This window comes from Chlorocebus sabaeus, chromosome 22 (assembly GCF_047675955.1).
Source record: "Chlorocebus sabaeus isolate Y175 chromosome 22, mChlSab1.0.hap1, whole genome shotgun sequence".
Classification (NCBI taxonomy): Eukaryota; Metazoa; Chordata; class Mammalia; order Primates; family Cercopithecidae; genus Chlorocebus; species Chlorocebus sabaeus.
In genome coordinates, this window is record NC_132925.1 from 77,110,917 (window position 1) to 77,125,166 (window position 14,250).

Genomic DNA, 14,250 nt, shown 5'->3' on the forward strand with positions numbered 1-14,250 from the left:
AAATATGTAAAAGGGATGAAGATTACATACCTGACTCCTTTTTCTTTAGATAGAAAAACTGAAAACAGAGAAGTTAGGGAATTGTCCAGGCCTACTTGTGCCCGGGTGTTCTGATCTTTATATCCAAATAGCTCTCATCATCAGGGAGGACAGGAATAGATTTCAACTTAGATATCAACACCAGCTGATTGGAAGTAGCCATCTGGAGGGCTGGTTGAGGTCTCAGGGTTCAAAGAGAAGGAATGCAATGACTTATTAATCTTCCATGGTCCAGAGGTGGAGAACGGCTGGACCCGTGTCATGTGTGCACTGGGGATATGCACTATGTCCACTTCTGACATTTCTAATAGTTATATTCCCATCTCCTTCCTTGTACATCTGCCGTATAAGCACTTTCTTCATTGGGCCAAAAAGAAGTGTGCATTGGGTCCTCATTAGAAACACTGCTCCCTAACAGTTCAGAAGAGATTCATGATTCTTTTTCAAGGTCATTCAAATGCCTGTCTTAGCAACTGCCTACCACATCATGCTCTGCCTAGAAGAATTAACTTGGGATTTCACTCAGACTGGATTTGTCGGTTGCAATAATTTTTTTGTAACTGAAATATGTCCATGGAGCACAGTGCAGGGGGTGTAAAATGGAATGTCCTGAGTTTATTGGCATTTGTAACCCAAACTGAAAGTCTCAATGTCTGTGCTTTTGTGCAGCTGGACAATCCAGACGAGCAAGCAGCCCAGATCAGACGAGAGCTGGATGGACGTCTACAAATGGCAGACCAAATAGCCAGGGTAAGGAGACATCGGGGTTGTTTGCTGGGGTCCAGGCCAAAGTCCCATTCAGGAAGCACACTGATTATTGACAGCCTCTAAAGGATAAAGCTGAGAAGCAGAGAGGAGATGAGGACAATCACCCTCATTGGGCCTTCAACCCTCCTTTCTCAAGGCAAGCTCTCCCAGAGATACCTCATGCATTTCCTATGCTCCAGTGAATACCCAAGCTCAGACCTCCAACCTTCCTTCTGAGTTCCAGACTCACAGTTCCAACAGTCTACTGAACGTTTCAACTTAAACATTTTCCTGGCATTTCAGGTTGAATGTGTTCAAAATCTAGCTCCTTGTCTTCTTCCTCCCACCCCACACACATAACTATATTTACTCCTCTTCTCGTGTTCTTTACCCAATCGCTGTGGATGAAACCTCCTAGCCATTGTCAATTTCTCCTTCCTCCCTGCAATGTTCCACACTCAATCAGCCACCCTCCCTCCAGTGACTGCCTCTTAAATTTGGGTCAGATCTCTTGACTGTTTTCCAGCCCTACTACTGGTGCTTTGATCCAGGCCCTCATCTTCAGCACCTGGGTGTTACAATAGCCTCCTAATGGGTATCCCTGGCTCCAATTCCCCCATTTTCTATCCATCCTGCACACAGTTGCCATACTAAAACTCATATATAAACACCTCAAAAGGGAACCTCAAAATCCTTCAGTAGATTCCCTCATTGCTCCCAGGAAAAAATCTAACCTCTTTAGAATGATATTCAAGACTCTTAACCAACAGACTCTACCCTTTCATTTAGCCTCACCTTGCACAACTTTCCCACCAGAACTCACCAGTCCAACCACAGAGAATGTTTCCCTCCGAATATATCAGACCCTTTCCGGGCTTGGTGTCTTTATACCCACTGGTGTCTCAACCTGGAGTAACCATTTTTCTCCCCTCCACTTAGCAAACTCACCTACTCAGCCTTCAGTACCTGACTTAAAACACCTTCTCTAAGAGCTTAGCAGTTAGTCCTTTCCACCTTTGTGCTCTCGTCAGACTGCATATCAACCTTTATTATAGCAGCTTATTGAATGGTGATCATTCGTTTATATGTCTGAGTCTCCCAGTATATTGAACTCCTCAAGGGTTGAGGTTATGTCTTACTGTTGATGACTACAGCTAAATGTTATCTACCATTATTGCTATCCCTGCCATCTGTGGTATTATTAATAGTAGTCATGCCAGTCATATTAGTTGAGTGCTGATTCTGTGTCTAGCATGCTAAATGCTTCACATGTACCAACTCAGTCAATCCTCAAAACAGCCCTCCGAGGATATTTCAGTTATCATTCTTGGTTTAGAGATGGGGAAGTCCAGGTTGAACCTGCTGGGCACCAGCAAAGAGGTTGTGCCACACCCTAAGCTCAAGTCTGTCTGAATATCAGGGCTGGCACCAGGCTTCTCTTAGGTGCAAAATTTAAGCAGACCTCCGGTAATCAAAATAAGCAATATTTTAGTAAAGTATCTTTAAACTATAATTAATACCAAAAAAATCCATGAATAATAAAATATAAAAATTGTAAATAGCAACAGGCTCCTGCTGATTCCTACTGTATTCACAGGCCCCGTGTGCCTATGAGAGTGGGGGTTATTAGAAACAGCAGGGAGGGTGGGCACAGGGTAGAGCTTTTCTCTTTATGGAAAGAGGTCTCTCTGGACTTGGAGGTATAGAAAAGGATCCTACTGGAGGAGAAGCCAGAGAGAGTCCAAGAAGCATCGAAATCCCCCTGTGCTTAAGCAGTTTTACTGAAATGTTTTGCATCTTGTTTTTGGACATCTTTAAAGTTTATAATCCAGTCAGCCTGGTGGCTAAAAATAGTATGCGCTTATGGATTTGGCTAAAAGTATTATAAAAGGTTATGTTTTAAAATCCCACTTAATGTGAGGGTAAACATTAATAAAGCTTTAGAATTTACTTCTCCTGTAAAAATGTTTTCTACTGGTGGATTATCCAGAAAATGGAGGTCATTTGGTCTATTCATCTGCCTTTTAGAGAACGAGTATATTCCCAACTAATAAGTATTCATCCCGTCTAAATAAAAATCACACACACCTCAAAAACAAGCTCATGGCACCTTTCATTTAGTTGCTTTGTTTACTTTAAGGCTTAACATGGTAATTTAAGAAACTGGTGTTAGGGTAATTTTAATTTTTAATAGACCGTAGATGAGCCAAGATGCTCATCTCTGAATGGTAAATCAAAGAACTCTCTCCCCCAACTCCCAACACTAAGTATTCTGAAGCTAAATGAGATATTTTTAAGAATTTATAACTAAGCATTCTTAGACAATGAAGTAGGCAATTAAAGTGGATCTTGATTATTATTTACAGAGCATGGAAAATGATTTCAGTATATACAGAGGGTCCTTGTATAGGGTATTGAGGGTTTCTATGAGATAGAGTGCCCTCTACTGTCTCCTGTTCTTGCAGAAATTGACTCTCTTCTGCAATGTTGGTTCATGCCAGTGGCCCCCTTGCTATAGCTAACTGGTCCTGGAGTGAGCTCTTCTTCACCCAAGTGGGACCAGTCACAGTTTCCGGCCTGCCCTGGCCACACGTGATTGGTCCAGAAATGGAAACTTGATGCAAACTAAACCAATGAATCCCTCTATAGGGCCTGTGGACTATGAGTCAGCAAGGCTGTTGTTTTCCAGTAGTAGAAAGATACCTGTAGCAATATTCAATTCTTCCACATAGGGAAAAGATGATGAGAGAATAAAGCCAACACATAGAAACAGAGACAAAGTCTACACTGAGATGTCAAGGAGCCCTCAATCCTGAGGACATCCGTTTAAGTCCCTGATTCTAATTATTCTTAAGCTTCAGCCGTGTACCTGCTTTTCCCTTAGTTTAGTCAGATCCCAAGAAAAATAAATTCTTCCCTTGCCTAAACCAGCCTGGCTAATACTGATGAAAATTGTGAAATATCTCCTCCACTAAATGTTAAATAAAATATCAAGATCTCAGATATTGGCTAGTTCATGAAGAGATATTGAGACAAAGCACCTCTGCTTCTTTTCAGCATGCCCCGATTTTTCTATTTCCAGCATCAGTGAATTTTCGTGAGGATGTGCAATTCAACCCATATGGCTGAACGTCAGCTCCTGTAAATATCATAACCAGAAATTCCTAGATATAGATGTCATCCATCATATGTAATTCACTCTGTTCTCTGAATTAAAAGATGGGTAGAGCACTTTTGATTGCAAATAAGAGGCACCAACTCAAGCAAGCTTATGTAAAAGAGGAGATCAAAGATGGAGGAGTACTTCACAGAGCCTGCAGAGAAACTACAGCCAGAACCCAGGAAAGAACAACCAGGACATGCAGAGTGATCAGGACTCTCTCTGCATCTCCCATCTCCATGTGTCACATTCATTATCATTTCTTTCTTATCCCCTGCAAATTCACAATGCTAAGAATCAGAACTCTCACTGGCCCAACTTGGTTCAAGGGCCAACCCCTGGTGCAGTTAACCAATCCACTGTGGAAAAGGGGTGAAGGTCTTGTTGAATACATGGATGCTGGGGATGTATCATTTAGGGTGAGGGTGGGAAGAAGTGGGACTGTGGGTGGAGTGGACATTATGAATTGGGAAACACTCCAGGTGTACCCAATAGTAATAACTATCACTTACCTAGTGTTTTCCTATGTGCCGGATACTCCTTTAAGCATTTTACATTTGAGAATCTAACCCTCCAACAACCTAATGAGAAAGATGCTATTATTATCCCCATTTCACAGATGAGGAGGCTAAAGCAGAGACATTAGAGAATCTGACCAGGGTCACTCAATGGCCCAGAGTCTGCACTCTTAACCAGTATGCATACTATCATTACAAAATATCTTCACAAATATAGGCCCTCACTTTCCTCCTCATACCAATCCAAGGATCCATTATGCCCTTTACCCAGGCTTTTACCTTGCCTCATCCTGACCTCTCTCTCTGCTGATCAGTCCTTTATTAAATGTGTCAGTCAGACACTGGCTGTGCAATTCACATAAAATCTCATTTAGATCCGTGATGAACAATCTTTGGCATTACATTAATTCTCCCAAGTACAGGTAAATCAAGAAGTGTACGTATGTTCAAGTTCACACAGCTAGTACACAGAAAACTGAGTTGTCTAATTCCACGTTTCATGCTATTTCTTTAGAATCCTTAGAAGAGAGGCAGGAATTTACTCCAGGACAGGACTCCCCACCATTCTTCACTCCCTGCTGGTTCCCTCTCCTGGAAACTGCTTTCTTTTCTCCACTAGAAGTTGTGTGTTCCCTGCAGCTTATCCAGAAGCCCAAATGAAGCAGCAGCATTAGGCAGATTTGGCTCCTAGAACTCAGAATCCTCTCTACTTTGATTTTTTTTAGAATCTGGGAAAGACATTGTAGGGACCCTGGTTATTTTGCCAGTAGCATCCTCGTCATCACATATTTCCACTGAAAGACATGTTTGTCCTCTCTTCCTAGGAGGAAAGGGAGGCAAGAGCAAGCTGACTTTCCCTTACCCACGACCTTGCACTGTAATCTATCAATTCAATCACACCAGCATCTCACGAATCATCAGACAGAGACGGCTGCACAAGAACATCAGACTGAGACGGTCTCACTGTGAACATCAGTCATGCTGCCTTAAAAGTTCCAGAAAGAGATATGAATGCATTTTTTTAAATCTGGTAGAAAAGACTTAGTAATCCCTGCTCAAACATTTTCCCAAATCCTCTCATGTTGATATTAAAGTGTTCCCAAATTTCACCCAGGAATTAAGTCTAAGTTATTTAAACTGTGTGATCAAAAGTTGACATTTGAGCTTAAGCAGACAGATTGTGGCATTAGTGCTGCTGTGATATTTGCCAGTTCTTTTGGCCGAATTTTAGTGTAAAATTCCAAAATTCTTGGGCTAATTATTTAAGACAAATCATACAGTTTTTGTAGTGTCAATGGCAGAGGTCTAGAGGCAAAACACCATTGGTTCTTCAAGCCACTGTTTTAAATATGGAAATGCCACTTAGACCCCTATTCCATGCAGAGCACAATTAGTAGCTCATATCATGGCCCTATTGCAAATATCAATAAGAAATAATATCCAAATATTTCTCTGATGGAAAAGTTCTGTTCCACACATTGCCAGAAATCAGATGCAAATGGAATCCTCTCCTACCAGAGAAAGATACTAACCCCCAACTTTCAAAATAATGTTGGATGTGGCATCCATGCTGTGTTCTGAAGTAACATAAGTGTCCAGTACACAGTAGGAACTTATTTCAATTTGTTGCCTGAAAAGTTAAAAAAAAAAATGTGTGTGCAGGGAGCCCCTCTTTGACTCTGGCCTTTGTCAGTAGCTAAAAATCCAGGGAAACCTGAGCTCATGGAAAAATATAAATGCCAGGGAGGTCCTCTGAAGCTTGTTCAAGTGGAAGGAAGTCCATCCAGTTTATAAAAGCTGAGGAAATAAGACCAAATGGGTAAATAAGCTAGCCTAGAAAACTATAATGCCTGAGTCCAAAGTGCCTTTTAATGTCTGTGATGCTGACTTTGACAAATTAATACCAAGACCTCTTTCTCTCATTTAGTCTGCTGGCCCCGTCCTCATTACTCCCTGTGCTTAACCCTACACAGTGCACATTGGCTGGGCAATGGTGGAACAGCCATTGCTGTGGAGGACTCAGCTGTCACCAGCCTTCTGCTGACCACTATGAAATGAGGCGATGCATACACGGTGCACCATGCAGAGAGAACCTCTAGAGTCACCTTAGCTCTATAGACATTTGGAGCCAGATAGTTCTGCCTTATCCTATCATGGCTAAGAACAAAAACTCTGCTAGGATTCAAGGTTAACTCTACTAATTATTGCTTAACATTTCTGCCTCATTTTCTTCCAAAAAATAGGGATAAATAACAGCATGGGCATCGGTGGGTTGTTGGAAGGATTAGACGAGGTAAAATAAAGCATGTAAAGTGTTTCACCTAGTGTCCAGCACATAGTTAGCACTCAGTAAGTGCCAACTACCATTATTATCTTTACTGTAGGCACCATCATTATTAGTAGTATTGTTGTTTGTAGTAGTGATGGTAAGTAGCATAGTGCTTGCAAGGGGTGTGTGTGTATGTGTGTGTGTATAAAGAGAGGCTGTGTGTGTCAGTGATCAAAACGTATTCATGTTATGATCTCTCACTTTTCACAATCATTCTATGAGGTTTATTGTCCTCATTTCAAATGTGGGAACCAAAATTCAGATGGGTGAAGAAATGTGTCCAAACTTACAAAGCTAGTGAGCAGCAGACCCAGCATTCAGGGTCGAGTCTGTTTCACTGTCATGGACTGGATGAGTTCCTTGGTACCCTCCTTGTACTCTGCACGCCTCTGTTACTTCATGTGTCACTAACTGGTCATTTTCTGGCATGCCCCCCCATACCATCACCTCTCGGCTGGCTTTTCCATCTCCAGTGACAGCCATACCACCGGACACATGACAGAAGCCCAGGAAGTGTCTGAGATATTGAATTAAATAGCTGCAGCACTGTCAGTGAGCTCCAGTGTCTTGCATGGGCCTTCTGTCACATTCCTCCTTCTGATCACCCACCAGCTTTTGTCATTTGAGCCTTTGGGGTCTATAGGGAACCTCACTCTGAGTGCGGGCAGGCTTGTCATCATTTACACATACCCCATTCATCCTTTCTGGGTAAAAATCCAAAACCAGAAAAGAAAAGCCAATAGCTAAGGGAGGCATTAGAACTTTCAAATGCTATTTTTCAAGATGTTCCAAAATCTCTCAGAGCATAAATAACCCTAGTGAGAATTGTCCTTGGGAGGCTATCTCCACTGAGGGATGTTATCAGCCCAAAACAAAAATAAATGGCCAGCAAAGATTTTTTTTTTTGGAGGAATTTGCCCACCCATATGCTATGTTTCTCATAAAGCAATATGAATAAACAATTCTTCTATCAAGACTAATCTATTTTTGTGCTTGAAAAAGTAGCAATAGAGATGGACGACTGCATTTTCCTTATTTTGGCACAATTTCAGCTTTGAAATGTGTTTGTAATGGGTCTGCCACTGAAAAGCTCCACTCAAGAACCTCAGCCTGGATTGATAGAATGCTATTTCTTCCCAAGGCTTAAGTACTTGGACCAGAAAAATCTCCTTGTTTTCCTTGCAGACTTCAGTTTTTATGAGCCTCTTTTTATGGTGTCATTAGGAACTGTCCAAGTTCTGGGACGAGTGATCATTCTTTGGATTTTTCCAATATTTTGCTAGATAGAATTTGCTGGAGCTAACTCTCAGTCAGCATGGTGGTATCTGTAACCACTGGGTCTCCTCAAAAATCTCAGGACTGTGGAGTTAAAAGGCACTGAGTGAGTCCCTAAGACAAGTTGTGATAGAAAGAACTGCACTTGACAAGACAGTCTCTCAAAGTTGATTAGCAAGAAGAACCCACTTCACAAATACTAGCTCTTTTCTTCATCCTCCTGGCAACTACCAAGCCAGCAACTGGCATTAAAATCAGAAATTCCCCACTTACGAAGTTCCCCCACCCGCACCAAATACCATGAAGTTCACTGAGGTTTTGGCCCCAGTATCAGGAGGCAAGATACAGGTCAGTGTAATGAGCTTCAAGCTCTTGGGGCGTAAACTTTGCTCCATGACAGCCTTTAATGGGGCCTAAGGACTACTCTCAGACCATGAGTTAACCTACCTCACTCTTCCCTTCTCTCTCCAGAGAGTTAACCTACCTCACTCTTCCCTTCTCTCTCCAAAAAATATGAGGAAATATTGTGTGACTATGTACAGTTGTATAGACCTTCTTGGATTCATGGTTGCCTATAATATTTTCCATGGGAAGGAAAAAAGAGCTGTGACCCTATCTCAGCCAACTCAACCTAGTGGCAAACTCTTCTTTATCCATCAGACCCTCATCCCAAAGGTCACTATCTCTGGGAAGCCACCCTTGATTCTCTCAGAAAGGATTTGCATCATATTATACTTCCATTACAGTGCCTACTTTGATGTTCCATTATAGATCTTTCTCCCCAGTGGCTGTAAGCACAAGGAAGATAGTTTACGTCCTCTCAACGTGATCCCCCTAATACCTAACTCTGTGCCATACACAGTGTATGTGGCAGTAAATGTTTTCCAAGTGATGGGGACCCAGCAACCAAGTCCTGGCATCTTGATGGATTTGCATAAAAGATATCCAAGTTCTGAGGTTCACACTTGTCCCTGATCAAGTCCAAGAATGATAAAACTTCAAGGCCACTGCACAGGAAGTTTTAGAGAAATATGACCTTTGAGATTCTTTTGTGATGAATCATTAGTAGCTCTTGTTAAGATCATCAGCCTATCATCTCATTTCAGAAGCATCCATCCTGCTCCTTCTCTCACATTCACCCACAGCGTGTTCAGAAAGCACCACACAGTGGGCTGAGCCCAGTCTTAAAAGCAGGACGTGATTATACTAAGAAGTTCCAGAAGGAACTGGTACTGTGAGGTTGTGGAGTGGATTTCAAACCCCTGTATTTATTCACATGGAAAAGCAGAATCTCGGTGTTCTTCCAGAACTTAATTTATCATCTCTCCACCTCCTCCTCACAACTGAATTTTAGCTACATTGATATTTAATATGGACATTTTTGACAAGCCATTGATCCATTCACTCAATTTGTATGTATTGAATACTTATTATGTGTCAAACTTTATGCTAGAAACAGAAAATTCAACAGGAGTATTAAGATCGATACGGTCCTGAATCATTGTCCAGCAGGAAAGACAGACATTAAATTTCACAATTGATTCATTAATTATAATTATAGCAAGTGTCTTAGTCTATTCAGGCTGCTATAACAGAATACCATAGTTGGCATAAACAAGAGAAATTTGTTTCTCACAGTTCTGGAGGCTGGGAAGTTCAAAATCAAGGCACCATCAGATTCAGTGTCTGATGAGGGCCCACTTCCTGATTCAGACGGTTGTCTTTTTACCAGGTCTTCACATGCTGGCAGGAACAAATGAGCAGCTCTCTGAGGCCTCTTTTGTAAAGGCACTAATTCCATCACGAGAGCCCTCATGACCTAATCACCTTCCCAAGGCCCATCTTCAAATGCCATCACATTGAGGATTGGATTTCAACATATAAATTATGCAAGGACACAAACATTCAATCCATTTCAATAACTGCTACCAAGAAAGTGAGTTAGCAAGTATAATAGGAGGACCTAACCAGGGAAGTGAAATTTTGAAGCTGAAATATGGAAGATGACAAGAAGGCTGTTAGTTATGCAGGGAGGTAGGGAGAGAGGGGAACAAGACTTATGACAGCCTTCATGTAGGAAGAAGACTGGCACTGGACCAGCACAACGACATCTCTAAGCTCCATGGAGAAGAACCACTCTCTGTATTTGACTGAAGCTGTGAGGTGGCAAGGAAGAAAAACCCTTTTAACTAACTGGTGGGTGGGGGAATTACTGAAAGAAAAATAAATTCTTAAGGAACCAACGTACAGGAGAAATAATTAGGCCTGTGGAAATTAGAAAATGATAAAAGTCAGAGTTCCTTTCTGTAACTCTAGACAGCATCTTTTCTTTTCTTTTCTTTTCTTTTCTTTTCTTTTCTTTTCTTTTCTTTTCTTTTCTTTTCTCTCCCTTTTCCTCCCTCCTTCAGTCCGTACCTCCATTACTTCTCTCTCTTTGTCTCTACTTCTTTCTCTCTCTCCTTTTTAAGTGTCTTCTTCTGCCAGTGTGGCAGCCAACCCTGAGTCTGCAAGATGTTACTGTTTCAGTTCTACCAGGCAATTGTAGTCTCAATGTCTCTCAGGCTAGTTCAACTGCTTGACAGAGTAAATCTGATTGATGACTGGGCACTTGATAAAATTAATTGGTTCATCTTGACTCAGATGCCCGTGTATTAGCAGCTTATTTTTTTGCCACACAAAATTGGCATACTAATTCATGTTCCGTGGGATCTAGGTTTAGTTCTACTCCCAGCCACAAGGACAGGGGGCATAACCTATGCCTATGCAAATCAGCACAGCCATACAAATTGGCCAGTAATATGGCCAATTGGACATGTACATAAGTAAGACTTTGGGTGAGAATTTGGGGATGAAAGACTGCCTCCATCTTCCTTGCATATTACAAGAGAAAATATTCACTCTTCCATTAGACAACATGATGTGATGTTGTACAGTTCACATCTTTAGCAACATTTCTGTGACAATAAGGGAGCTAAACTGAGCATGAAGCCACCCCAGAGGAACCAAACCAAAGATTTTAACAAAAATCTCAGTTGGGTGATATCACCTGAGCCCTGTGTCCAGCCTTTCCTAAAGCTGGGTCTACCCCTAGGATATTTTTCTTTTGTTGTTTTAAGCCAGTTTGAGTTGGATTTTTCTGTCACTTCCAAAAAAAAAAAAAAAAAAGTCAGTCTGACTTGGCTTGCTTCTCGCTCCATCAATTATGGAATAGGGCTTGGGAGGGCAAGTTTATGTTTCAAGTGGTAAATGACTGTTTGGGAAGGTGACTGATCCCAAGCATATTCCAGGGAACTTAGAAGTATGAAGAAACAAATAGCATGGTTAGCAATGTTGCAATTACATCTAAATTTATAAGCAAGAAAGGAAAACATAGAGGTCAGTTATGATACCAAATTGCTCTATCTTCTAAATAATTTTAATCACATTTTTCATCACTTCATTAATTTGGTTCAATTTTTCTTGAAAACAGTAACTATTATTCTTAGAAATAGATACAGACTATGTTTGAAACATCTCAAATGAGCTTCTTTTGAATTATTCATGTGAGAAAATCTCTGTAGATATCCAGAAATAGGGTCTCTTTCTGTTTCCCTCACTTAAAAACAAATGACTGCATTTTACTAAAAAGAAAACCTGAACTGAAACCAGATTTGAAAAATAACACCCCATTTTTCTTCCTACAAATCAAATTTGCTGAAGAAAACTGGGGGAAAAATAGAACTATAATAAAGCATTTCAATGTTTCTTACTATATGTGTGTGTTTCTTACCTATTAGGATGTATAAATAACAAGCAGGCAGGCAGCTGTCTACTCAACTAGGCTGAACATTTTTCTAGCACAAGGCCATGAAATCTGGGTGAATTTCACTAGTAGTAGATGTGATCCTAACTCTGGGCCATGAGACAAAGACCTTCTATATAAATCAGCTCCCTATTTACTCCTCTGCTCATACTTCTCTTTTTCTTCCCAAGGAACGCAAATTTCCCAAGTTTGTATCCAAAGAAATGGAAAACATGTACATTGAGGAGCTGAAGTCATCTGTCAACCTGCTCATGGCCAACTTGGAGAGCATGCCAGTATCCAAAGGTGGGGAGTTCAAGCTCCAGAAACTCAAACGCAGCCACAATGCTTCCATCATCGACATGGGCGAGGAGAGTGAGAACCAACTCTCCAAGTCAGACGTCGTGCTGTCTTTCTCATTGGAGGTAAAAAGCCCTGAGCCCTTGAAAGTTTCTTGGCACAGCGAGTAGGACATGGGTGATTAGATGCATCACAATCAGCTTGTTTTTTCTTTTGCACCCCAGGAGCAGTTATTACAATAACAGCATGCTAAGCTTAGGTCAGCTAATCAGCAAGTGATTTCCCCATCTCCAGGAGCCCACATTTTTCTTAAGGAAGTGCAATCTGAAAGCCACCTAATAAATTTAATCTTGCATTACTTTCTGTCTTAAAACAGTGCTCAAGGATTTTATAAAGACCTGGTATAATTTAGAAAGTTAAAAATTTTGGCAACCAGTTTTACAGGTATAAGAGAGGCAAGCTAGCATCATATTGTGGCGAGTTGTAAGTTTTCTTTCCCATCATCCTTCCTGTTGGCTACAAGGTAGAGAGTCCCCTGTGGTGGAGGCTTTTTACGTTTATCTCAGCTCCCAAAGTAAGTACCCATTCAGGCTAGTATTGTGGCAAAATGCTGAACATGTCAATAAGTTTCTCTATCATTTCTCTTCACACATTTTCTTTTCATATGTATACAATCTAAGAAGTAGTTCTGATCTACCTATGTCAGAATTACCTGGGAAGGTAGTTCACTATGCAGATTGCTGGGTACCACCCAGACCGACTAAGCCAGGATCTCGAGGGGATGGGAATATAAAATAGTGCAGCCACTTTGGAAAATAAGTTAGCATTTTCTGAAAAAGTTAAACATAAAACTACCATATAATCTAGCAACTCCACTGTCAGATACCCAATAAAAATGAGAACACATGTCTGCACAAAGATTTGACTGCAAGTATTTATGGCAGCATTATTTATAATAGCCCAAAATGGAAACAACCTAAATGTCAATCAACTGATGAATGGTTAGCAAAATGTGGTATACTCATACAATGGAATATGACTCAGCAATTAAAAGGAACAACCCACTGATATATGCCATGACATGGATGAACCTCAAAAATATGCCTGGTGAAAAAAGCCAGGTTTGGCATGGTGGCTCATGTCTGTAATCCCAGCACTTTGGGAGGCTGAGGTGGGAGGATTGCGTGAGCTCAGGAGTTTAAGACCAGCCTGAGCAACATAATGAGACATCATCTCTACAAAAAAAAAAAAAAAAAAAGTTTTAATTAGCTGAGTGTGATGGTGTGCACCTGTAGTCCCAGCTCCTTGGGAGGTTGAGGTGGGAGGATCAGTTTAGCTGGGGAGATTGAGGCTGCAGTGAGCCATGATCGTGCCACTGTACTCCAGCCTGGGTGACAAAGACAGACCCTGTCTAAAAAAAAAAAAGTCAGACACAAAAGATGGCATATTGTATGATTCCCTTGATATAAAACGTCCTAAAGGCAAATCTACAGAAATAGTAAGTGGATTATTGTTCCCTGGGGCAGGGGGTGGAAATGGGCTTAAGAAATCTTGTTAGGAGAACTAAAAACATTCTAAAACTAATTTATGATGATGGTTACACAACTTAGTAAATGTACCAACATCACTGAATTGTGCATCTAAAATGGGTCTATTATATGATATATAAAACATGCCTTAATAAAGTCATCAGAAAAAAAAATTCTAGACAGGGTTCAGCCCTGGACTGTATACTTTAACAACCCCTACATGCTTCTTATCCACTCCAAAATTTGAGAACCACTTGCAACTTACTAAAGTTCAAAACCCCACAAGGGTTTTATGATAACCCTAGATATGGGGAGACCAAAAGAAGAGATCAAATTTCTGTGGAATTAATTAGAATGTGTAAAGACTAAATCAATTTTCTAGAACATCATTAAAGCCTGCTGTGAATTAACTGCAGGTAATTTGTTTTTCTGTGCTAAGTTTGGATGGAGATACTCACATTAGTGTTTTCAACATGTATTGTGCAGTTGGAAGAGGCAGTATTCAATTAAATATATAGCACTTAGTGTGTGAAAAAATCATCAGTGTAATTTCACAGAAACTTTCTTTTTTA

The 14,250-nt window shown here is 40.8% G+C and overlaps 1 protein-coding gene across 13 annotated transcripts in view; it reads left to right on the top strand.

Moving 5' to 3' along the window:
- Positions 1–14,250, top strand: part of CADPS (calcium dependent secretion activator) — a 483,060-nt gene that overhangs the window by 211,566 nt on the left and 257,244 nt on the right. For all 13 annotated transcript variants that reach the window (XM_073009971.1, XM_073009972.1, XM_073009975.1 and 10 more), the window contains exons 4-5: positions 709–789; positions 12,041–12,274. In XM_073009971.1, coding sequence (XP_072866072.1) covers positions 709–789; positions 12,041–12,274 — 315 coding nt within the window. The remainder of the gene's footprint in view (positions 1–708; positions 790–12,040; positions 12,275–14,250) is intronic.